At 39.0% G+C, this 25,919-nt stretch overlaps 5 protein-coding genes across 5 annotated transcripts; 4 read left to right on the top strand and 1 right to left on the bottom strand.

Annotated features, from left to right (window-relative positions):
• Positions 1 to 92: 92 nt before the first annotated feature.
• Positions 93 to 1,187, top strand: LOC101312580 (putative F-box protein At3g10240-like). The gene has a single exon (XM_004289084.1). The coding sequence runs from the start codon at positions 93 to 95 to the stop codon at positions 1,185 to 1,187; it is 1,095 nt and encodes a 364-aa protein (XP_004289132.1).
• Positions 1,188 to 3,142: 1,955 nt separating this feature from the next.
• LOC101312291 (F-box/kelch-repeat protein At3g06240-like) lies at positions 3,143 to 3,931 on the top strand. The gene has a single exon (XM_004289083.1). It carries the CDS (start codon positions 3,143 to 3,145, stop codon positions 3,929 to 3,931), a length of 789 nt encoding a protein of 262 aa, XP_004289131.1.
• A 777-nt stretch (positions 3,932 to 4,708) lies between these two features.
• Positions 4,709 to 6,841, top strand: LOC101295451 (gamma carbonic anhydrase 1, mitochondrial-like). Its single transcript, XM_004287831.1, has 5 exons — positions 4,709 to 5,000; positions 5,121 to 5,264; positions 5,406 to 5,531; positions 5,630 to 5,781; positions 5,994 to 6,841. Exons 1-5 carry the CDS (start codon positions 4,886 to 4,888, stop codon positions 6,264 to 6,266), a joined length of 810 nt encoding a protein of 269 aa, XP_004287879.1. The 5' UTR covers positions 4,709 to 4,885; the 3' UTR covers positions 6,267 to 6,841.
• Positions 6,842 to 10,416: 3,575 nt separating this feature from the next.
• LOC101312004 (UPF0481 protein At3g47200-like) lies at positions 10,417 to 11,772 on the bottom strand. Its single transcript, XM_004289082.1, has one exon. The coding sequence runs from the start codon at positions 11,770 to 11,772 to the stop codon at positions 10,417 to 10,419; it is 1,356 nt and encodes a 451-aa protein (XP_004289130.1).
• Positions 11,773 to 18,111: 6,339 nt separating this feature from the next.
• On the top strand, positions 18,112 to 23,965 carry LOC101295164. The gene is made up of 8 exons (XM_004287830.1): positions 18,112 to 18,634; positions 19,153 to 22,783; positions 22,870 to 22,921; positions 23,054 to 23,136; positions 23,221 to 23,286; positions 23,370 to 23,459; positions 23,563 to 23,739; positions 23,893 to 23,965. Exons 1-8 carry the CDS (start codon positions 18,234 to 18,236, stop codon positions 23,926 to 23,928), a joined length of 4,536 nt encoding a protein of 1,511 aa, XP_004287878.1. The 5' UTR covers positions 18,112 to 18,233; the 3' UTR covers positions 23,929 to 23,965.
• Positions 23,966 to 25,919: the final 1,954 nt, after the last annotated feature.

The following is a 25,919-nucleotide window of genomic DNA, read 5'->3' as shown; positions in this document are numbered from 1 at the left end:
AAGCCATAATATTCGTTTACCTACTCCAGCAATTTGCAAGGCCTCTACAAACGCAACACAACTTCCTCTAAGCTCTCGACTTCTTTGAAAGAATGGAAATCAAAGGAAGAAGCACTTGTTTTGCTGAAGATGTTGTCATTGAAACACTCTCAAGACTACCGGTGAAGTCTTTACTTCGAATTATGTGTGTTTCAAAGGAGTGGCATGCTCTCATAAAAAGCTCTTATTTCACTGCCGTTCATCTCCAACGCTCGGATTCCAATCTCCTTCTTCTCTTCAGCAAAACCACGGTTTATGAAGAATATTCAATTTACACAATATCATTGCTTCGCAATGAGTCGACACATTTGAGCTTGGATTTACCTTTCATAAACTGTCCAATCATGCACTGGTTGGTTCCTGCGGGATCTAGTAGTGGCTTGGTTTGTCTTAAGATATCGGATCCTCTTTCGCAGTATATAGTTATATGGAACCCGGCCACAAAGCAGTTTAGGTTTCTTCCTGACAGCAGGGATGATCATTATCTACTAGGGTTTGAGTTCTTTCATGACACTAGAGATTACAAAGTAGTCAGCATTCTCGAACCAATTGACAACACAATTCGAGCTAACGTCTTCACCAGAAGTACAAATTCTTGGAGAGAAGTCAAAACCCACAACTGCTGTTCATCACATCCAGTTTATTTCTTGGGAACGTCGTCTTCAATCACCTTGAATGGGGTGCTGTACTCGCCTCTGTGGATAAATGACCTAAGATCCCATGTCTTGTCATTCAATTTGCGCGACGAGGTCTTCCATGCGATACCATTACCAGAGAGCAGTATTGCTGGTCGAATTGATCTACTTTCATGGAAAAATTCTTTGGCATTTCTAGGAGGTTGTGAATATGAACCATCTCGTCATTCTCGTGAGCTTTGGGTGATGACTGAGGAGCCTAGGCCTTCTGCTGGGACTACACAAATCACGTGGGTTAAACAGTTCATACTTGAACCCTCATGGTCACTGCCGAGAGGTATATTAGGATGTTGGAAGGATGAATATCTTTTAGAGGATGATAATTCCAACCACCTGCATTGTTACGATCTTGCGAGCAACAAATTGAAAAGGCTTCCACATCATGATCATACACATGATTACAGTTATAAAAAAGCTATCAACTATGTGGAGAGCCTAGTTTCAGTAGACTGAGCCAACCATGCATGAAGTTGTGGTAAAATTCAATTATTATTTTCTTCAGTAAATTACTTACTCAGCTTGTATAATCATATTAGTACATAACTTTTTGATAAATCAAGTCCTTGTCAATTCCAAGAGTTCTTCACTAGGTCCTTTCAATTCATTGAGATTAATAAAGGTTGAGGAAGAGTTCGTGCCGTATATATATGTGGTGATTGTCTTTACTTTCTTCATAACCAAGTACACTCATGCTTTCTCGCACACCCGAGTGTTCCCTATAGATGTGCTTCACACAAGGTGATGTGGTCTAGACAACAATGAACTAGGAAAGAATAGGAACCAGCCGGTGAGTGTGAGCATTAGCCTCGCTAGAGAAAGCTCGACACCTATGTATACTAGGAGGGCTTGATGAGAGAAGCTAGACTGGTCTTTGTAGCAGATAGAGTAGCTTGGCGCCATGACGAAAGGTAATTTGATTGTGTGACAACTAGTACTGATCGATCAACAGTATAAATCTGGTGGAACTATCTTAAGTTTAAATATCGTTAGTTATATAACTAACTATATGGTTAGTTAAAAAACCCTAAACTATATGCTTTTCTTCTGTGTAAAAGAAGATTAATGAGGGTTAGTCGTACTAGCTGTCTCTTCAGCTATGTACGTAGTTATGGCTTTGACTTCATGCTTCAAAGGGTTCAAAAACTGGTATTGTGGACTGGCGGCGGCGGCTATGATGATCCAGATATTAAAAGCCACTGATGTTCTTCACCCGGAGTTATATGCGACACGGTTTCTTCAATCACCTTGGATAGAATTGGATGGGGGTTGTATTCGCCGCTGTCGACGGAGACATGTATATTCTCTCATTTCTCTGTGTTGTCCTTCAACTACTGCGAAGAGTCCTTTGATGTGACAACATTACCAGAGAGTAGTACTTATCATATACTGATATACGTACATCTACTTACTTCCATGGAAAAATTCATTGGCATTTATACGAGTGCATGAAGAAGATCTAGACTGTGAGCTTTGGATGATGACTGAGGAGCCTTCTGGTACTACAAATATGCCTTGGGTTAAACAGCTTATAGTTAAACCCTCAAGACTGCCAGCAAGAGTATGTATCTTTGGATCTGGGAAGGATGAGTATCTTTTAGAGAATACTTGTGATGACCTGCATTTTTACGATCCTACGAGCCAGAAATTGACAAAGCTTCCACAATGTGATCAAACAAATCGTTACATTTATGTCAAAGCAATCAACATGGAGAGCCTACTTTCAGTAGTAGACTGAGCTAACCATCAATTGTTGTATAATTCAACATCTTTCTTCAGCTTATATTGCCTAGCTAGCATAATTAGCAGTGATGTATAATATGGCAACTATCCCTGGCTAGTTATGCTTAGATGGAATTTGAACATCATCGAATGTTTGTTTTCTGCCTAAGGGGATTAAGGGAGAGTTTTTTAACCATGCCAGTTTAGTGCCTTCGCCCACGGGTCCAATTTTTCCGCTCAAAGCTAGCCCACAATCTGTTACAAACCCTAAAGATCCAATATATATATATATATGAATAGGGATATAAGCCGGCCGTCACAAGTCACAACCCCTCCCACAATATTCCGGCGAAACAAATAAGCAACACAACTACCTAGCTAGGCTCTCTTGCTTCTCTGAAAGAATGGAAATCAAAGGAAGAAGCGCTTGTTTTGCTGAAGATGTTGTTGAAATACTCTCAAGACTACCGGTAAAGTCTTTACTTAGGTTTATGTGTGTTTCAAAGGAGTGGCATGCTCTCATAAAAAGCTCTTATTTCACTGCCGTTCATCTCCAACGCTCGGATTCCAATTTCCTTCTTCTCTTCAGCAGAAAGAAGGTCAATGAAGGTTTAATTTACACAATATCATTGCTTCGCAATGAGTCGACACACTTGAGCTTGGATTTACCTTTCATAAACTGTCCAAGCATGCACTGGTTGGGTCCTGCGGGATCTAGTAGAGGCTTGGTTTGTCTTAAGAAATCGGATATTCTTTCGCAGTGTATAGTTGTATGGAACCCAGCCACGAAGCAGTTTAGGTTTCTCCCTGAGACGGATGATTATTATCTACTAGGGTTTGAGTTCTTTCATGACATTAGAGATTACAAAGTGGTCAGCATTCTCCAACCTGATCTTAACAACACAATTCGAGCTAAAGTCTTCACCGGCAATACAAATTCTTGGAGAGAAGTCAAAAGCCACTACTGCTGTTTATCACGTCCATTTTTCTTGGGAACGAGTCGTTCAATCACCTTGAATGGGGTGCTGTACGCGCCTCTGTGGATACAGGAACAAAGATCGCATGTCTTGTCATTCAATTTGCTCGACGAGGTCTTCCATGTGATACCATTACCAGAGAGCAGTAGTACTGATCGAATGAGACTACTTTCATGGAAAAATTCATTGGCATTTATAGGAGGTCCTGAATATGAACCACTTGGCGAGCTTTGGGTGATGACTGAGGAGCCTTCTGCTGGTACTGCACAAATCACTTGGGTTAAACAGTTTATACTTGAACCATCAGCACTGCCGGGATATATATTAGGATCTTGGAAGGATGAATACCTTATTTTAGGGGATGATTATTTTTCCAATGAGCTGTATTGTTACGATCCTGCGATCCAGAAATCGGCAAGGCTTCCACAACTTGTTGAAACTGATAGATACAGTTATTACAGGACAATCGACTATGTGGAGAGCCTAGTTTCAGTAGACTAAGATTCGAATTATTTTCTTCAGTAAATTACTTATTCAGCTTGTATAATCATACATATTAGTAATTAACTTTTTGATCAGTTAAGTTCTTATCAATTCCAAGAGTCCTTTCAATTCATTGAGATTGATAAAAGGTCCGGTTGAGGAAGAGTTCATGTGGTGATTGACTGATTGTCTTTACTTTCTTCATTTTTAAGTATATATGCTCGATCATGCCCATGTTTTCTCGCTCACACTAAGGGCATGTTTACTAACCTGGAATGAAATTAAGATGTGTGAGAATGATTACGGGATAAGAGAATTCATGTGTTTACCTAGAATAAGAATTATTGTGGGTCCCACCTCCAAACTCGGAATTGATTCTTTAATAACGCGGATTTGTAATACCAAGGGGGAGATGTGGGTTTGAGAATGATACTATCTGGAATAAACTTTTTATACCTAAAATATCCTCACATAATTATATTAACAAAAAATTCCCATACTTTTTCGGAAGTTAGTTTAGTAATTAATCATACCAGTTCAATTAATTCTAATTCTTTATTGTAAGTAAACAACATTAATCAATCGTAATTAATTATATTCTTATTTCAATTTCATACGGTAAGTAAACAACTCAATGAAATTGAAATCTCCACATATTATTCTATTATGTCTCTCGTTCATGATGAATTTCATTTTAAGTAAACGTGTCGTATGAGTGTTCCCTGTACATATGTTTTAGATGGAACGACGTGTCAATCTAAGTGACTCTACCCCCCGTACGACATGCCGTTTCTTGGTAGTTAGTGAGGGAGTGAGCCCAGCACACAGCCCCCTTCTTCTTCATTTCGTCAAAGCTCGCTCTCGTCCTCAGAAAAAACCCAAAGCTTCTGCTCTCACCGCCTCACCTAATTCCTCACAAACCCTACTCTCTCTCCTCCAATCTCACACTCCTCAAAGCTCGCTCCGCCGTCGATGGGGACCCTCGGACGAGCCGTCTACACCGTCGGATTCTGGATCCGCGAGACCGGCCAGGCCATCGATCGCCTCGGCTCCCGCCTCCAGGGCAACTACTTCTTCAAGGAGCAGCGTACGCTTCCCCTAACTCAATCGCACTCCACTTATTCTATCTCCAGTTTTCGCTTCTTCGAAAATCGGATTTTCCGAGATCCAGTGGATTCTGATTAGGTTTGATTTGGCTTTTGTTTAGTTTCGCGGCACCGGACGCTGATGAACGTGTTTGATAAAGCTCCGGAGGTCGATAAGGAGGCGTTCGTGGCGCCGAGCGCGTCGATTATAGGACAGGTTCAGGTTGGGAGAGGCTCGTCGATTTGGTACGGTTGCGTTTTGAGAGGTAGGGTTAAATGTGGAATTGATGAGGTTTGATTACTTGTTAGGGTGAATTTAGTGCTTGAAATTTAGTTTGTTAGTGTTAGATGTGTGGTTTATGTGTGTGTGTCGAGTTTCGCTGATTTTGGAGTTGGTGGTGATGAAGGTGATGCTAATAGTATCAGCATTGGCTCTGGCACCAACATACAAGACAATTCGCTTGTTCATGTGGCGAAGTCGAACTTGGATGGGAAGGTTTTGCCTACTATAATTGGAGATAATGTCACTGTAGGTGAGTTGTTTGAGATTGTGTTTTCGGTGGTTTTAGCGTGGTTTTGATAAGTGAGAGCTTGTTATTGAATTGTGGTTTTTGATTTGGAAACTGTACAGGTCACAGTGCGGTGTTGCATGGATGTACTGTGGAAGATGAGGCGTTTGTAGGCATGGCTGCCACTTTGCTTGATGGGGTTTATGTTGAGAAACATGCCATGGTTGCTGCTGGAGCTCTTGTGAGGCAAAATACAAGGATCCCCTGCGGAGAGGTTTGTCAACATTACTTTTAATTTTGAGTTAGGTAGTGTATATGTGGTGATTGTAGTTAGATTAGTTTCTTGCTTCATCTTGAAAGGTTAGTACATAGTAGACAATGGAAGTGCATCCTAGTGATAGTTGACATTTTAAGTCAAGGCAGTGTTTCTGTTCATCCTATGCTTTCAAAGCGGTTGGTTAATGATTATGATTCTATAATAACCAGGTGTGGGGAGGTAATCCGGCAAAGTTCCTTAGGAAGCTCACTGAAGATGAGATGGCCTTCATCTCCCAGTCAGCCATAAATTATGCCAACTTGGCTCAGGTTCATGCGGCTGAAAATGCCAAGGAACTTGATTCGGTGGAGTTTGAGAAGGTGTTGCGGAAGAAGTTTGGACGCCGTGACGAGGATTATGACACAATGTTCGAGGTTGTTCGTCAAACCTCACCGGAGGCTACTCTTCCGGATAATGTAGGGCCACCACCTAAGGCTGCTTAAAAGTGATTATAACATACTGGCAAAATACCTCTTGAGATTTAGTGTAAGTGAGTGTTTTGTTTATGTGCGGATTTATGGGGAATGGTTGCTTTACATTTCCAATAATTTTGGGGGCCAATCTGAAGTGTGAAGGTCAAACATGGAGTGCATTTCTCATCATTTCCTGTTGACCAGCAACTTCATTTTCTTTCTTCTGAGAAACAAAATTGTTATGATGGGACATATGTTTGGATGTTGTCAAAACTTCCTGGAAGGTCTATTAGATCTGTAGTTTTAGAGATTAGTTCACTTTGAATATGTTTGAATGAAATAAAGAAAGTGAAACCAGGCATCAGACCTGCTAGAAGTTCTGGGGCAGCTTTTACTTGGTATATGCCTCTACATTGTTCTTAGTTCGGGGGCAGCCTTTTCTAGTTGATACTGAAAAATTAGTTGCCTTTCTCTCGAAAGGATTCGGGTCCAACTTGAGACTAATTCCATTCACATTCATGACTTTTGTGATGCGGGGCTATTTTGACATTCATTCATAACATGTAACGGGCTACACAATCCCATAGTATTCATAATTTCTTGTCAATAAGATCAGTAACTTGTACTGTAGGTTGTTGAATAAACTCTTCTCGTGTAACTGTGTAAGACCAACTCGATTCACATGCATAGCTTGTATGCAGCTGCAGAATCTTGATATATTCATATATCACTCGTAACTTCGTAAGTCGTAACTTTTGGTAGTGAAGATGTGATGAGAGTTGGGAGGAGATAGAGCTAATAACTTCAAAGTTTTGCAGTAAGCAAAGTTGGGGATAAACAAGCCCAACTTAGTTCAGTCCTCTCCTTACTCGAAAATTATTTGTAAAACTCCAACTGAACGAATGAAAGCACTTCTTCGTATATCATAAATTATGATTGATGTTCAAGTAGTAACAGAAAGTCAATACCATATATGATTCAAATTGTATAATGAGCTCAATCCCCTGTTTTAAATAATGAAGCAAAATGTTATCACTTAATATAGGCTGGGAATACCACACGTTGCAGCAAATCACTATTGCACAAGACTATTTATCACCTAATGTTGCTGTTCCTGCTTGAGTAGTTGCTGCTACTAGAATTCTTGGATTTGTAGGTCTGTAGTTGATCCAGTCAGGATCAAAAAAACCCCTCCCTTCAGATGGTGTATCCGCCGAACAAGGTATCGTTTCCGGTTCAGGATAGCCTAGATCGGCAGATATTGTATCTTGAATGTAGTCTAGGACACGCTTCTGGGAAGTGAACTCAAGTTGCTTAAAGGACTCTTCGAATCTCCTTAGCTTGTAATCCTCCTCACTCTCCTCCGGCAGCTTCTCAATTGTATCACCGATTTCAACTTTGCCGAAGAGTATAATTTGAACAAGATTTCTTCGAATATTGGCGCTGTTTGCTTTGAACCAAATCATTGCTACACCAAACAAGAGAGTTCGTCACAAGGATCAGATGCAGCATGCAGTTGCAGGCTATAATAAGCTTCAGGCCAGAAAATATCTCCCCAAGTGGAAAGATGTTTGATACAAATCTTATTGAATCTTCTAAACCTGAAATCCTCCTCACTTTCACCAGAGAATTTCACAACTATGGCTACCGTGAGTTCCGTCGCGGCTGTTATCTCATAGAGCATGTACTCGATTATCTCCGTTTGACTCTTGGAGCCTAGTCCCCTGAAGACAGAAACCGCCTCAGAATAGCGTTTATGTACTAACAACGTTGTCCTCAACTCCTTGAATAGAGCAATTCGGGTAGGAACTGGAACCTGATTAAACAGCTCTGTCAATCTTCTAATTCTCATAGCTTCCTCATGATTAGGAGTACTAGTCAGATCCTCTGCTGCTGCTGCAAGGGGTCTTTCAGTTTCGACACCTGATTCAACTTGAGTAGAAATTTCAACAATCTTCTGCTCTTGATACTTGGCTGACAGTAGGCAAACCCCAAAAGTCCAGAGACGAGAGAGTAGCTCAGCAGCGCTGTCGAAATCCTGCGGCTCAACGACCAACCTAAAATCACAACTGTGTCCCCATATTTGTAGTTTCCATTCAGCATTTTTGAGAAATTCCTCTTGGACTTGAAAGTCGACTACATTCATGCACAGCTCTATAAATCTTCTGAGCTTGAAATCCTTTTCACTTTCTTCCTGCCGACGTTTGTCAATCACTACTCCTCTGGCTCTCTTGTCGAGTTGTTTATCGAGCTGTTCAATGAGCATGTCTTGACCACTGGCGCTTTGTCCCTGGAACCAAATTACTGAGAAACCTAAGAAAAACTCCCCAAAAGAGGACGTCCAATTCGAACTTATTTCATTCTTGGTGGAGGTCTCTTCACATTTCTCAGCTACAACAGCTGTATCTCCGTCGGAGAGTTGTTCGTTGTGCATGTCTTGATCACCGGTGCTTTGGTCCTGCAACCAACTAGCTGAGAAAACTTTCCCAAAATAGGACTTCCAATCCCAACGAGACGTCATTCCTTGGCTTTCACGCTTGAGTTTCTGTATAACTTCTGATAGGAAAACCTTCAGCTGATCAGAGAAGGGAAGCTTCTTGAATAGCTCAGCAAATGTTGCCAGTCTGGAAGCCTCATCACTTTTCTCCAGGAATCGCACATGAATGTTGACTGTGCGACTGATTTTCACTACTTGCTTTCGTTGATCACTGGGAGATAGTCGGTTGAAGGCAAAGAGTGAAAGACGAATTAGTAATTCATCATAATCAGGTTCTGGGTGCCAGAGCAACTTATAATGATTATCGTCCAGATCAAAAACAGAAGAAGAGCTGTTTCTGGGCTTACTGTATGATGGTTTTGGAAATACAAACGACATTGTTGTTTGTTGATCGGAGTATTCAAGGAAGAGTAATAGTTTGTTTGTTTTTGGTTTGGTGTTGGATGCATGGATTGATGGAAAGCTCTAGTTGTCTTATAAGGAAGTGCAAAAACCAAATGTGAACGATGATGAGCGAGATGAGGTGATTGATGTCAACTCAACTCGATCACTGCTATTAGAGGGAAAGATATATTTGGTTTGTTATAATTATTATCAGATTTAAATATTTTTATTTATTTAAAAAGTACGAATTTTCTTAATTGACACACTTTTAGATCATATTTTCTCATCTTAACCATTCACATTACAGGTATCTATGAGTAGATCATCTTTACAAATTTTCAGCCAAATTGATAATCGTTAAGGTATTTAAAGATGTGATTTAGAACTGAAAACACGAACGGTTCAGGTTAAACAGTTTTAATTCGTTCATTGATTTAATTCATTTTCGATACTTTAACGATCTCTAAATTAGCTTAAAATTTGTAGAGATGATCTACTCATATATACCTACAATATGAACGGTTAAGATGAGAAAATATGATCGAAAACTAGGTCAAATTAAGAAAATTCATACATTTTGAATAAATAAGGATGTTTGTATTTGAATAAATAAGGTTTCAATGAGATGATTAAGGTTTTCAGATGAACTGGACAGGCTAGGAAAGAAATAAAAAATGGAGATGAACAATATTAGGTCGTGTTAATAAATTAGAGCACCCGAAATGCGAGAATTGAAACATGTATTAATTTATACATAAATTATATATAGATTGATAACCAGATAATTGCAGCAGGTCAATTCGAAGAATAAAAGAACATGCACAAGCTTAATCCCCTTTTTAAATGAAGCAAACTCCAGCAGTTCAGTTAATTATATATACGCATGATTCATGCTGATAGGATTTAAAGATTTTTAAGTGTGTACTTCATAATTTTCTTCAAAATTTTAAATATGTTGTTCATCATTTCCTCTCTGTGGGATGCAAAAAGAAAAGAAAAAAAATACTTTCATGAATGAAGTGAAAATAAGGGGCAAGTGCTTCGTACTCACAGTAATCATTTTATTATATTAATTACAAATTTTTATTCAAACAAGAGAGACAAGGAAAACTAGTGACAGAAACGACTACTGAAACGGAATTGTGCAGGGTGGAGGGGATTGTGATCGACATGCTTCCCACATCAGGCAGACTTCTGTGGACGGTAATACTCATAAACAGTAAAGAAGGTCTGAAGTATCGTAAGCAGCAGAACTATTACAGCAGCTAAAGCAGATAAGAAAGACCAGGGGGTATCAAACTACTTGAATTTGAACTCTCCCCATGTCACATGCCAAACATTTCTCTGATACTTGTTCACGTCTTTGAACAACTCGTATAGATGGCTTTCACCAGTATAGAATGTCACATCTTTACCTAAGCTTCTAAAGAAACTGCAAACTTCCTCATCGGTTCCAAGATAGTTGTCGATAATGTCTTTATCGCGCAGAAATGTCGCATCCTCAGGCGTCCGGATTAAGAAACTCATGAATGCTGCATAGCTTGTTATGTGCCTTGATGAGCAATGCCAGTAATGGTACTGTTCAAATGCAACAAAGTATAGAAATAAATCAGTAAGAAGATCATCTATTAATATGTTTGGAATTTTGAGTACTCCGTTGCGAAATCTGATGTCCAAGAAGCTCGTTGCCGCCACTGTCTTGAACTTAATTCCAGACTTATATAGCTTTCTTGCTGATTTGATCAGTTGGACTGACTCGCCTTCGAGAGGTGTTTCTTCTGATGCCTTCACTGCTTTCGGTTTAAGTCCTGCTAGCAAATTTTTCACCACCTCCCATGCGTTCGACTTGATGCCTTTGATAGGTGTTCTTGCAGGTGGGATTGATAGGAGCAAGGAAGGAGTGTGTTTCAGCTTCTTGTCTTGAGTTGGATGAGAAGGATGATTACGAGGTTGAGGTGCAAAGCTCAACCCCACTAAATCAAGCAAATGTTTGGCTTTAAAACGCTGGTTCAAGACTTCTTCTGGTCTTCTTACTGCGTAACTAATGAACTGCAAAGCGAGCTTGGAGAGTGACAGCTCTATATCTAATCTTGATGCTTTGAATTTCTCAAACAAGATTCGAAGAACAAAGAAAGGGATTTGGTTCTCCAACCGGAGAAAATCTCGTATGAGATTAGGCTTCACCCATGCCAAGTTAAAGATCGGATCGTCACCATGACTCTGTGGTAGTGACACTAGTCCAAACTCTCTGCAGAACAGTTCGATAATGAAGAGACCGTCCAGCACCATTATCGCAACTAGATCACTGCTGCCGAACTTGATGTTCTCCGAGTAGCAATCTCTTATGTCTTGTTCCCTAGACGCAACAGCCTGCAGATAGTCATCAAGTTTCGGACCGGTCGATTGTGTTCGAGCTAGCAGGTCACGAAGATACCTCTGTTTGTGCTCCTGCATCATCTGAAGGTCTTGGTTTCCATAGTGGTAAGGGCCGATGGAGACTATGTGAGGCTGGTAAGTCTTGGGGTGTATTTCTGCAAGGCACCGGGGAACTCTGAAAATGCAACAAGACTCGTTTCCGGCTAATGGGTGAAGTAGCCACTTTGTTTTCTCTGCTTCAATCGTAATGACAGCATCACCTCTTCCTCCATTCGCCATGGCTATTCTGTAAACTAAACTTCTTGCAAATTTTTAGCTAAAGACTGAAATGAAGCAAAATATTATTGAAGGGAGTGTGTTCTTATATAATCTAAAAAGCAAAAGTCGATGCCTGGAACCTTCTCTAACCTCTTTTTGTTGGTTAATTTGCATTATATGTTGGGAGGTGAGATTTACGCTCCATGTTTTACAATTCACACTCTTACCTTTTTTTTTTGGTAAAATTGTCACAAAAAGACAAAACACATGTCATTAAAGATAAAATTTAAATTACCAAAAGAGTAAAGTGGGAGTGTGGATTGTAAAATTAAGAGTGTAAATTTCAGTTCCTATATGTTTCTTCTTCTTGTTCTTTTGACATAGAGATGCTGAAGTTGGGCCTCTTTTAGGACTTGTTTAGGCACTTAAAACCCTAGAGTCTAAGCCCACCTAAAGCTTTTGGGCTGCATACGAAACTTTGTCGAACAAAACGTTTTTTCTTCCGTTGCCGCTATCACAGACTATTATATCACAAGTTCTTTGTTGCCTTATTGAAAAATTGAAATTGAAGATTCAAGACTGCCATGGATATCAGAGCTTTGCATGGTCATATTGTTTAAGGTTCTGCCACAAATAGCAGGATTCAGAGGTTTCAATTCAGGTTAGTATCACTGTTTTAATCTATGGTGTCTATATCTGTCCCCTTTTCTCTTGATTTCGGACTAATCTCTCTCTCTCTCTTTTTGGAGTACTAGACTCCTAGAGAAAACTATTATTGCAAACATGGTGGGTGATTACTGATTACCATCATAGTTAAGTTAATAATGACCTTTTCAGTGAAAGGTTATGAGGACTTATCCTACTAACAAACCATAAGGAAAAGTTGAGGGGCATCTGTTCCCAAAACTTGAAAGTTAAAGTTGTTGGAGAGGTTTGTAATGATAATGCCAACATCATCTCAAAATTTGAATAGTTACTTTGCCAATCCAAAAATATACTGGTTGACAAGTGAGAACCCTTGATTTTGAAATTGAACTCATGAGGTTAAAGTCTCTTCCATCTCTTGATTCCATGCAATGCTCGTTGTTTACCCATTTTTGAATTGTTGGTAGTTTGTACTACTTGGTACATTGGAACCTGATTGATGATTGTCCCATTTACAACTTGGTTATTGTTTTCTACTTGGTGACAAACTTTTTTATATAAAAATGGGAAAATTTTAAGAACAGTACATGAAAAATGGTCAACTCCTAATTTTAATGTTTCAAGTTTCAAAACAATTATAAAGGTACATGAACTTCTAATCTCAACCAAAAATATGTACATGCCGTTATGTCTTCGGTTATTTTGTATACTTTCTGTTAAAATTTGAGGGATAAATCCGTCACTCCCTAATTTAGCAATTATAAATTATTAAAATTAAAAATTACTAAGGAGAGATAAATAAAAAAGATCTAATTCTCATTGTTGAACTAGTAATAATTTTTTTTTTAGGAGTAGCAAAGTCTTTTTAGCACAGAAGATCCAATTCTCATTGCTGAACTAGTAACAAAACAACAATTTCTGGAACATCAAAATTAAAACAGAAAATAGAATAGAATGGTCTACTTGCAGACAATAAAGTCATTAAGATTATAGTATGAGTTAACAAAATTTTAAAAAAAGTATATAAATAGAAAAGAGTAAAACAAATATAAAGAAAATAGAGAATGGAGAAAACCTAAAATCACCATTTGAAAATTAAGAAATTACATAGAGTTAACAGCGTTACTGAAGTCATGTACTAAAAATGTGTCGTGATTATAATGTCATGTACTTTTATGATTGTTTAGAAACTTGAAACACCAAAATTACGAGTGGACCATTTGTCATATACTGTTCCTAAAATTTGAAAATTAAGAAATTACATAGAGTTAACAGCGTTACTGACGTCATGTACTAAAAATGTGTCGTGATTCTAATATCATGTACTTTTATGATTGTTTAGAAACTTGAAACACTAAAATTACGAGTAGACCATTTGTCATATACTGTTCCTAAATTTTCTGATAAAATTATCATAAGCTCATGTCGATCCGGAACTCCAAATCAAAGTAATGGGAAAACACTAGTTTAATTTTCTTTTCTTATTTACATGTATATTTGTACTCCTTACAAATTTTCAAAGCCAGTGTGTCTTCTTCACTATCTATCCAGAAGAAACATGACTGATTCTAAATGTATGTGCCAGCCACTAAGCGTGCCAACCAAAATGTATGTCACCACGTCTTGTAATTATACAAGTAGAAATATACAATTGATCACTTTTGTAGAGATCGACTTGAGACGACCAACCCTGCATTTGCGCTCTTACCCTCATATGGGATTGTATAATTCCTCCTTGTTCACCATTTGATACTCTAATGTGTACTCATAGTTTTTATATTCTGTATGATAAACTATACATACCAAGTCATTATTTAAGTTGAAGAATGATGACTTTGTATGCTTTAGCTGAACTCAGAGTCTCAGACTTGTCATAAAGTGGCAAACACAATGGCCCCAGAAGAAGCCCCCCCCTTCTTTTCTGGTATGAAGCTTATGGAAGAGCCAATCCTCTCTGATCTTTCTAGGGTTTAATATTATCATCACAAACCTTTGAAGAAGAAGAAGAAGAAAGAAACAAGTGTCAGAAACACCCATGCAACTTGCTTGAACACACAGGGAAACTGTAATTTTTATTTGATAAAGAATGAAGCAAACCCAGAACTGCAGGGTTTCTTTGAATCTTTGAATCAAGAAAAAAGAAATGGGTTTTTTCTTATCTGTAAGAAAAAAGGAGAGGTCCTTCTGCTCTTTAGGACTGTTTGATAGGGTATATGGGGACAGGTGCCAAAGAAATGTAAAAGAAGGTGTTGTCTATGTTTAGCCAGAATAATCAAATAGTTACATTTGTTTAATCTTGATTAAGTTAACTATATTCAGATTCCCAGAACCTTGTTTGAATGGTTTTATTTATCTTGTCCTGGATTCAGACCAAGAGAGACAGACAGTGTCTGTTTCTTAAATCTTTCCTTCTTTGGAATATGGAAATCCTAGGCAGGTTGTGGCTCAAAAATAATGTTTCAGACCAGAAGAAAGTCTTTGAAGAAGAAATAATAATAATTGCTGTCCAACCAGCTGCTAGCTAGCTGTGGGTTTTCTTTAAAGAAGAATAAAATCAAGTAGCAATGGTAGCTTGTGCTTGATTCTTTGTTAATCAAGCTTTGTCCTTCATGATGGTAGGAGGCTAGGAGCTTATACCTCTTTGGAAAAGTATGAAACATCCTTAGATATAACTTTATAATCATACACATATTCTCTTATTACATGATAAGGACAATTTGCGATCAAATATAGATGTTAGTTGCTTGTCAAACTCAGAATTTAAGGATAATGATGTGAAGTTTATAGTAGTATGTGCAAAATATCCATGAAGTTCGATTATTGTACTTGTTTTCTTTTTTTGGAAGGGATTGTTCTTTTGTAGATGAGGATATAGAGGTAGTTGTTTTCTATGAACACTCAAAATCCTACGGCACGGAGAAAATTTTTACTTTAATCGTTCATGACATAAATATTTGTGTTGTCATAGATAAAGAATGTAGTTTAATACGGGTAATTTAAAATACGTTAGTTATTGATGAATACACAATGACTGACAATCATCGAGTTTGTAATCCGGTAGAAGGTCCACCCCGTCACGACCTAGGTTGTGTCTACCTCAATTTATACATGGGTAGAGCTTGTGATTGTCCTAGTTGTTCTCTGAAGGAGCCATCAATGGAGTTATAGAGCTTAAATGTGTTATGCTGCATTCAGGGACCTGCTAATAATTAGCTCTAAGGCCAAATTCAAGGCAAATTATGGTGCAACCAATTTGAACAATTGGCTTTTGGTCCCTCTGAAACTCTGTACAAGCCAGGCTTGAAATCAATGCCACAATCTATATAATGTAACCATCAAAACCTTCGTTTATTTTATCTTCAGAAAAAAAGAAAAACCATCAAAACCTTCAGAATGTGGGGAAAAGAATCAAACCACACATAACATGCACATATTATCCACATTGAATGGCTACACCAACCAAAACCCTCATGGGTATTTATGCATTGTTAATTTTGACACCTAATTTTTGCTGCTTATTGCAAGTTGTTAACAGACTTCATATTCCTTTGATGATTGAATCAATTTTAAAGTGATGGATTAGGTGGTGTATATATGAATAAAAATGCCTCTCAAAATAAGAAAATATGAAGAGGAGTGGTTTCAATGCCTTCCAAAATTTGATGATGATATTGATTTTGTCCAAGTTTGAGAAAAATCCAAGTTGGTGTTTCATGGAATTTTTTAGGTCTCACCTTTTGGCTAAAACAAGAAAATATAATGCCAAGAAAAAGTAAATAAGTGAAAAAGTATTATGTTGCTTACAAACAATCTGTTGTGTGCATGGATGGATGTTCTAACATTATTGGAAATAGGCATTGCAAATTTGGTGTTCCTTTATGCAATATGAAAGCTCTATTTTAGCCTACCCTTTTTATTATTTACTGTCATTTAGATCTTACGCATCATATATAGTCGAACATCAAACACCTATGATAGTTACATTCTTATATCATCTATTCAAATATCAATGTATTTTAAATCATCATTCGTTTTACTCTTAACCGTCGTAACAAGTTGAAAACTTTTTCAAATACAATAGATGCATTAGTCTCAAACATCATCATCCACATAAATCAATCGCTTATGTAAACGAATGACAATGATATTCCAAAACAAATCAACAATGACAAACCACCTTTTCACCAAATCAAATCAAGGGATCTCATACTACCCTATTGAAATTCCTTCATCTACCTCAAACCATACAACCTCTACCATTCCCTCAATAGGCAGCTTCAAATACTACCATATATATCCTTCCCAATTATTAGACATTGAAGTACAAAGTTATACAACTAGCTAGGTTGTGACAGAACAAACTGCCAAACATGCCCACCAAACTTGTTGGTATTTACAACAACATCCCATAAATAGTCAAATAGCACCAAACAAAAAGCACAGTAGAACATTGGCATTATTCTGCTGTTCAAATCCCTTCCCAAAGTGCTTGTGTGGGAACCTGATTTTATCTCATCGTACCAAAATTGGGACAGTTTGGTTGTCCACTTGGATGCATGCATAATAAAACCAATCTAAGTTTCAAACCTAAATTTGCTCCTGCCTGGGTTCCAAACACATTAATCAAAATTGTTTGGTCTTTCATGAGTCCCGCATTCTTCTTTGTCACCGGTTACCGGCTAAACCAATCACTTTGATTTCATTATTTATTGATAATAAACATATTTCTTTTTGAATGGTAATAATAAATATTGAGAATTATAGAATTGTAAGCCTCACCAATATGTTCCACGATTGGCATGCTATCTCAATTTCAAAGTTTGATAATTGTATATCTTTTTTGTAATGTGTATGATTATTTTGTTCGAGAAACAAAAATATTTTCAGCTCTTGCGAATACCCATCATGACGATCGATATTTTAATAATAATAATAAATATCATGATACGTCATCCAGATATTCATACGTCTTATTTTGATATTAAAATATGATAAGACTATTATTTTATGAATCGAGCTCGTCCTCACTTATATTCTTTGTCTTAGAGTGACAACGATATGTAAAGTTTATCAAAATCAAAAGGTTTCTTGAAATAGTACATGAACTAATCAAATCTCATTAATTATATCCATTAGAGATTTAGCGCTTTAACTATTTAAAAATAACGGTAAACAAAATCTTCCCTAAGGCAAGTATTTTGGCAGGATTAGTTTGTGTAAGGACTTAATTCTCCTTTTGCCGTGTTTTCAGCCTTACCGATCTTAATATTAAAACACACACCACGTACGAAATAAGTAAAAAAAAAAAAAAACCAATAACAAAGTAGCAAAAGACGTTTAAAGTGTACTTGTTCACGAAATCCTTGCAATCAAAATGTCAATTCTCTTTCTCCTTCCTATTTTCACAGCCAAATGAAGAGCCATATTACCATGAGAGCAAAACTAGTCAAAAACTCAAAAGTCAAAACTAAACAAACCAAAAAAAAAAAACAGAAGAACCTTCCTACAAGACTAATCCAAAAATAAAAAAATAAAGAAAAGAAAAAGGAAGAAACCGGAGAGTCAAGTCATGCAAAATAATGCAATAATAGGAGAGGAGAGTCCTTTCCCGTCATTTCACCCTTTCTTACTTTTCATTTTCCTCCCACTTTCATCTTCCTCTTTCCTCACTCAGACTCTCTCTGCAGTCTGCACTCTGCTGCAGCTCCTCTCTTTTGCTGCACAAAACCAAGCCCCAAGAGAGAGAGAGAGAAAGCAAACAGAACCCCCAAAACGCTGCGTTTCAACCCTCCTCTCCTCATCAAACCCTAATTTCAACCTCGCCTTCTTTTTTCACCATGGACAACCTCTCCCATTCTCGCCGCCCCAACCCCAAAGTGATCACCAATGGCGGCGGCGGCGGCTTCCTCGCCAAGACCCTCTACGACGACGTCTACGGCGGCCCTCCCAAGTTCGGCCTCTCCTCCTCCTCCTGCTCCTCCCTCTCGCCGCGCCTCGAGGACTACAGCGAGATATTCGGCGCGTTCAGCGGCTCACGCGCCTCCTCGATTCCCGTGCTCGAGCTCCCCGTCGCCGACGACGACGAGAATGACGAGTTTTTCGATGTGCGGAGCTCCGGGTTTGACTACTCCGAGGTGTTCGGAGGCTTCGACGGCCTGGATTTCGCCGTCGCCTACGACGACCTGGTCAAGCAGAAACACGACGGCGCCGGCGACGGTGATTCCTCCGACGAAGCTTGGTATGAACATAAAGCTTTAAGCTTTTTGGCTTTTCGCGCTTTCGTTTTGCTTGATTTCTCAGTCAAAATGAGAGCAAAGTGCGTTTTTTAAAGTAATTTTTTACTGAAATGTGTGGTTCATTAGTGTTTTGGTTTTGGAATAGCAGTAAATTTTTGAGCTTTTTGAACAAGGTTTGCGGTTTTGGGAATTTTTGGGGGAAAAAATGTGTTTCTATGTGAAACAAAGCTTGTAGATTAATAAGGTAAGGAATGGTGAGATTCTAAGCTGAGAAAATAGGTAAAAAGGTTGCGACTTTAATCAGCTGGGTTCAACATCTTCTGCTGGGGAAACTTCTTGTTCTTAATGTCTGCTGCAGACGATATTCTAATTTATCTGGATGAGTCGCTTTAAGAATGAAACTGTTTTGTCTATTTTTGTCATATCGTAAGGAGAGAGAAAACTGTTATCACCTAATTTGGCCTTGTTTGATACTAGAATTTGATGTTGTAATATGTTTTCGTTGCTTTCTCATTCGTAGGACTCCAGAAGGATCTGGGTCTGTCTCAGGAGAGTCGAATCATTCGTTGAAGAACCAGATCTTTTCAGACGGAGATCCTTACTATTCATTTGATGGCAGCTCTGAGTTTGGCATTTCATATAACAAGGCTCATAAAAAAAACAATAAAGAATCTTTGAATGGGAGGACTCATGCAAATCTGGTACCTGCTGCTAGTGCATACAGATATATGCCAGATGAAATTACTCCCGTGCGACAGACAAAATTCGACAATCCAAGCTTGCAGGTGACTGATGATAGAAAGTGCAATATGTACTCTAATGTGGAAATGGTAAATGAAAAGCATCTCAGAAAGACTGTGTCACTTCCCTTTAATGGTAGTTCAGCCGAACAGGCTTATGGAGACAGCCAGAAACCTGAAAGAGGATCTGGTAGAAATGGTTCTCGTCATAAAGAGCCATTTGTAACTATATCAGATATAAATCTCAGGACTCAGCCCTCTCATTTGCCACCACCTTGTCGGCCGCCGCCCATATTTGATGGCAACAGTGGAGATTCTGGTAGACTGTCTTCCAATTCTAACACCATTTCGTCTGATGAGAGATCAGGTGATATTTCACCCCCTTTCTTTGATGTAGAGGTAGATGCAAGTTCATCTGCTGCAGTGTCTGCGGCAGCTATGAAAGAAGCAATGGAGAAAGCTAGAATACAATTGAGAAGTGCAAAGGAGTTAATGCAGAGGAAGAAAGAGGGTTCTCATAGCCGTTCAAAATCCCGGTCAAAGAAAGAAAATAAAGAGGAAGGAAAGGTGGGTAAGTTTGATGATGGTTCCAGCAGTAAGAAAGACGATAGAGTCCGGGGAACTTCTGAGAGAGAAGATAGTAGAATGAAATTTGCTGTTAGTGAGGAAAAGCAGAAGGCTTTGAAGAAAGTCAGAGAAGATCCAGAATCTTTAAGAGATGAAAAATCTTTGGAGGCAGCTAAAACTCTTGTTCAGGAGAAGCATGCGAAGGAATCCTGGTCATCTCAGCGGTCTTTCCAAATTGATGAAGCTAGTGAATGGCAAGAAGCAACACAGTATTTTGAATTGGTGGCATTAGTTGACACCAAGAAAGCTTTTGAGCTAGCAAATAAAGATAAGAATTTGGTTCAGACTGCAAAAGCTGATAAAAAAGTTAGTGCCGTTATTGAAGTTCATGATCCAGAAGATCTAGAGAAGAAACGTCGTGAATTGGAGGAATGCAATGCAAGATCAAAAGATGCTAAAGAGTCACGGGGGTGGAAAGAGCATGAGAAAATGGTAAAAGTGACTCGAGAAACTTTTGAGAAGGGGGAGAATGGGTTGAGTTTGGGAACAGGCAAGCTGCCTGCAGAGTCTGTGAAGCAAAGAGGCAGATCTGCGAAATCAGAGAAGTATGACAATATGGCAGAGATTCAAGGTAAAGAAAATAAGTTCAATGTTGAAAATGCTATGCAGCAGAAGGACAATGAAGTGAAATTAAAAGAAAATGATAAAGCAATTAGAATCGAGGAAAGACATAAGGAATCTCATGGAAGAGAAGGCATTGAGAACAGACAAAAGTCTTTGGAGCAGGAAGAGAATGAAAGAAGGCTCGAGGAGGCGTTAAAACAAGCTGAAAATGAGCGGAGACTGAAGGAGGTTCTTGAGAAGGAAGAAAATGAGAAAAGGTTAAAGGAGGCCCAAGAGCAGGTAGAAAATGAGAAGAGGCTGAAAAGGGCTCTAGAGTTGCAAGAGAATGAGAAGAAATTAAAGGAGGCTCTCGAACAAGAAAACAAAAAGAGACAGAAAGAGGCTGCTCAAAGAGAAGAAAATGAGAAGAGACTTAAGGAGGTTCTTGAGAAGGAAGAAATCAAGAAGAGGTTAAAGGAAGAAAATGAGGAGAGGCTGAAAAAGGCTCTAGAGTTGCAAGAGAATGAGAAGAGAATAAAGGAGGCTCTCGAACAAGAAAACAAAAAGGGACAGAAAGAGGCTGCTCAAAGAGAAGAAAATGAGAAGCGGCTAAAAGAAGCTCTTGAGTTTGAAGAATATCAGAAGAGACAAAAGGATGGCCGTGAAAGAGAGGAAAATGAGCGCAGGCTTAAAATGGCTCATGCTCGTGAGCAGCAGTACGCCATAAACAGATTGAAGGAGTCTCAGGAAAAAGCATATAAGCAGGCGGAAATTCAGCAAAAGTTAGATGAGGCTAGTGTGTCGGAAGAGACCAAGAAGAATATTTTAGTTGCTGATGACAGGGAAGAAGTGGAAGTCCTAAACAAAACGCAAAAGGGAACAGAGAGAAATGAGAATGTTCAGGAACTCAGGTCGGTTAAAGGAACCCATTTGCCCATGGAAGAAGTAGAGGATCACAAGTTATCTGATGAGACATGCAACCAGGATTGCAATGAGAACTTTCAAGCAACTCAAATAGCAAGAAACCATGATGAAAACAGTGAAACAATGAAGGAATATCAAGAGGTGCATGCTCATGAAGAAAATGGAAAGAAAAAGTCCAACAACAAACATAGTGATACAATGTCAGGTCCAGAAGTTGTTGAACCAGTAAAGGTGTCTCTTGATTTAGAAAACAAAGAGAAGCAGTTCAGAAGGAAAAATGCTGATGAATCTCTTCCCTTAGATCCCTCTGTGAAGAAAACAAAGGAAGAAATTATTGCTGAACCTTGCATTAGGAAAGGAGAAATGGGGGGAGTTAAAATGACAAATGGGCCGGTTGATGAGCAGTTCAAAGCATCTTGCTTATCTGGCTTGGCCCAAGTAGGCACAGAATCTGGAAAGAGCTATTTCAGAATGGATGATGCCTATGAGTTGATTCCTTTTGTCAACTTTGTGAAGAAAGCAGTAGAAGCTAGCTCTGGCACTGAAATACCACAGCCAAAATTCAATAGTACCTCTCAGAAGGACTTTGATCATGAAACCCAAAAGATGGAAGGTGCCCAGGAATGGAAAGAGAGAGAAAAGGACTCGAAGCAAGTCCATGCTTCCTCAAATCGGGAAGAAAACTTGGCAGCCGAACCTGTGAAAGAGTTTGTTGACAGTAGAAGGAAAACAGAAGCAGCTTATCCAGCTATGGCAGAAATAAACAACCGGAAATCATCTCAGCAAGTTAATGCAAGCCAGGCACCGGGGAGGAAAGTCAATAATCTTAGAGAAGACCCACTAAATGGGGAGAAAGAAACAGAAAAGTTGAAAAGAGAAAGAGAGCTTGAAAATGATCGCCTTAGGAAGATTGAGGAAGAAAGAGAAAGGGAGAGGGAAAGAGAAAAGGACAGGATGGCTGTTGACAGGGCAACACTTGAAGCTCGCGACTGGGCGTACGTGGAAGCTCGTGAGAGAGCAGAAAGGGTTGCTTTAGAGAGAGCAACAGCTGACGCTCGACAAAGAGCAATGGCAGAGGCTCGTGAAAGATTAGAGAAAGCATGTGCAGAGGCCAGGGAGAAGTCATTAGCAGGGAAGGCAGCTATGGAGGCCAGGCTCAAGGCAGAGCGTGCTGCAGTGGAGAGGGCAACTGCAGAGGCTCGAGAGCGTGCTGCAGAAAAGCTAATGGCTGAAAGGGAACGAGTACAGAGATCTGTTTCTGACAAATTTAGTGTGTCTTCTAGAAATAACGGGTTGAGACATTGCTCTTCATCCTCGGTGAGTATCTTTTTCTGCTGGATTTTTCTAGCATTTGATGAATGCAAATTCTCCAACATCAATCTAAAATGGCTGTTAATTCACAGGATCTTCAGGACCCACAGAAACCAAGACACCCATATTCTACAGCTTATGGTGGTATGTGTATAGCACTCCAGTGGGTTTTCCACGGAATTCCTTGTTTAAACTTGCTTTCAGTTTTTATCAGATTTAATTCTTGTTTGATTAATTCTATACTAATGGTCTTTTTGCGAACTTCATAACACACAGAGAGATATGAAGGAGAGGAAGGTGAATCAGCTCAAAGGTGTAAGGCTAGACTAGAGAGACATGCTAGAACAGCTGAACGAGCGGTATGATTAAATATCTTTTGAATCTCTTAGAACTCTTATCGAATACACAAGATAATAATTCCAAGTTTTCTTTCCCTGTTTCAGGCAAAAGCTCTGGCGGAGAAGAATATGCGTGATCTTCTTGCACAAAGAGAGCAAGCAGAGAGAAATGTATATATTCTCTTAACATTTGATAAACTTGGGAACTTAAAACACTTTGTCGTTGATTTGGTTGTCTCCGATTTCGTTTGCAGAGATTAGCCGAGACTCTGGATGCAGATGTCAAGCGGTGGTCAAGCGGAAAAGAAGGGAACTTGCGTGCCTTACTTTCGACTTTACAATATGTAGGTTTTATCATTCTACGTGTATTTCGGAATCATGGCATAAATTATTTTTCTGACATATCTCTCGGGTATTGTTGTTTTACTAATTTTTCTTCATTGGCAGATCCTTGGGTCTGATAGTGGTTGGCAGCCTATTCCCTTGACAGAAGTGATAACTGCTGCTGCTGTAAAGAAAGCTTACAGGAAAGCCACTCTCTGTGTTCATCCTGACAAATTACAACAACGTGGTGCCAGTATTCATCAGAAGTACATATGTGAAAAAGTTTTCGATCTTCTAAAGGTGTGTTGTGTGCCAATGTGTTTTGTTGCTTACAAATATGACTGAAAAGATGAATATTAATGCTCCCTCTATGAACAATTTGATTTCTTATTCACTCTATTATTATTTTTTTCCGTTAAATTGGTCTGTTTTAACCTTAAACTTTCACTACAGGAAGCTTGGAACAAATTCAACTCAGAAGAGCGGTAACGCAGGCCTTCATGCATGATATGAGATGCGGCAAAGTATGTAATTGTATGCCCCCAGTAACTATATATATATATATATATATCCATCGGATGATTATTGCCGCTAGTAATTATATATATCCATGTAGGCTTAGTTTCTCTTGTAAGGTTTTTAGCTCCCTAGTTAGTTTTGGCGGCCTATATTATTGAATGACATGGGGGGTTATTTGTTCAAGCTTGGAAGCCATGCTTGTTACTCTGAAGCAAATGCTGAAGGGTAATGCTGAATATCCTCGTCTCAATTCATAAAACTCATTAAAACATGACCGTCGTACCTCGCTGTATATGTTTCTTCACCTTCCTGCCAAATGCAAACTGTAGGGCTGGCACACACGCCACTCTGTTTCTTGAAACGATCCTGAAATACCCACACCCTGTATTCATTTCTTGCATCCTATACCTGAACTGGAGACTCTTCACATGGCTCGTCTATATTGTGCTGAATCCAACCTGATTGTGCATACTTCTGGTCTGGTATTGGGCACTAGTAGAGTTGTGGGGTGTCGCCGTGTGCCCAGATTGTGGCAGACAAGTCCACGGTCTTATGATTAAAAGGAATACCGAAGTAATGGTGTAAGACTGTAAGACCGAGTATTTGGAGGAGTGGAGGACTGGTATGGTCTTTATAGAGTTCGAATCCTTGTGACTTAAAATACTCTGGTTTCAAGGTTTTCAAGCCACGGGCATGGTCGAGAAGGGCTTGAAGTGTTTGAGGCAATGAGGGAAGAGGAACTACTGAAGTTGAGGGAGCTCGCTTCTGAAGAGCCGGTGATACAGTAATTCTGGGTACTGCTTTGGTTCACTTGCTACTCTAGTCTAGTTGTGAAGCCATGAAACAGTTCCGTAGCTGCAATTGTAGAAAGCCAGAAAGGACAATCTCTAGTTATGTTTCCGGGTGCTTTCGAAATCCTCAAGGCTGCAGATGTCACGGTTATGTTACCAAGAACTAAATGCAGTTGCATCTTGCATTGTGTGGCGATACAACATCGGTTCACAGCTGATATCGATTTTGACATGTCTGCTTCATTGATCTGTTAGGCCGTGACAGTAAAGATAGACGATAAGATGTTTGTGTTTTGATGATATGGTCAGCCATGGCATTATGCCTAGAGCAGCAGTATGGGCAGCATTGGTAAATGTGTAGCCGCAATATGGATGTCACAAGTGGTGGTGGCTTTGCTAGCACCTTCTGCAGTCGGAGCCAAATTAGCCTGCTAAGGTGTGACTCTAGCTCAAGGTCACAAAATGAGCGTTGGAGGATAGATTAGTAAAATATAAATTGGGATGTGAAATTCACACACCTGAAATTGAAATTCACACATCTTTTTTATTTTTTAGTAACTTAATATTTGTCCCTTGTGAATGTGTTAACAAAAAAAAAATAGTGTGTAGATTTTAATTTTAGATGTGTAGATTTTACAACCCTATAAATTCTTACGAGTTAACTCTAAGATATTTTAGATTGACGATAATATTAGTTACTTTGGAGATATTTAAAACATGTTGCAGTGGGAGGGAGAAGCATTACCTATATGATCTGGGAAATCTCTGCATGATCACAGTAGGATAGCTACGTTCCTGAGAGAAAGAAGGTAAAAGATAAAATCTAAATCTGAGTGAAATAGTGTTTACTGTTTCTCATTGTGTAGAACACTAAAATATCAGACAAATTAAGTCATTTTCCACGATATGATGAGAATCTTAACCCATGGAAGGCTCCACCAGAGATTCAGAATCTTTCTGAGGTGGCTTTCAATATTGGAAGAAAAGGTTAATGGTAGATGATGCTCCATTTGTCTTGGTCACATCACCCCATTTGGATTTTGGACGATCTCCCTTTTCTCCTTTCTTTATTGCTATTAGAGCGAAAATATCAATAAAGAAAACTCAAACTCATACTTAGTCTGTGACGACGTCTTAATAGGATCTTTCTTTTGACTTCTCCAGAAGCAC

Source organism: Fragaria vesca, linkage group LG1, assembly GCF_000184155.1.
Source record: "Fragaria vesca subsp. vesca linkage group LG1, FraVesHawaii_1.0, whole genome shotgun sequence".
NCBI lineage: Eukaryota > Viridiplantae > Streptophyta > Magnoliopsida > Rosales > Rosaceae > Fragaria > Fragaria vesca.
Note: the sequence above shows the minus strand (reverse complement) of the source record. Positions and strands in the feature narration are given on the sequence as shown.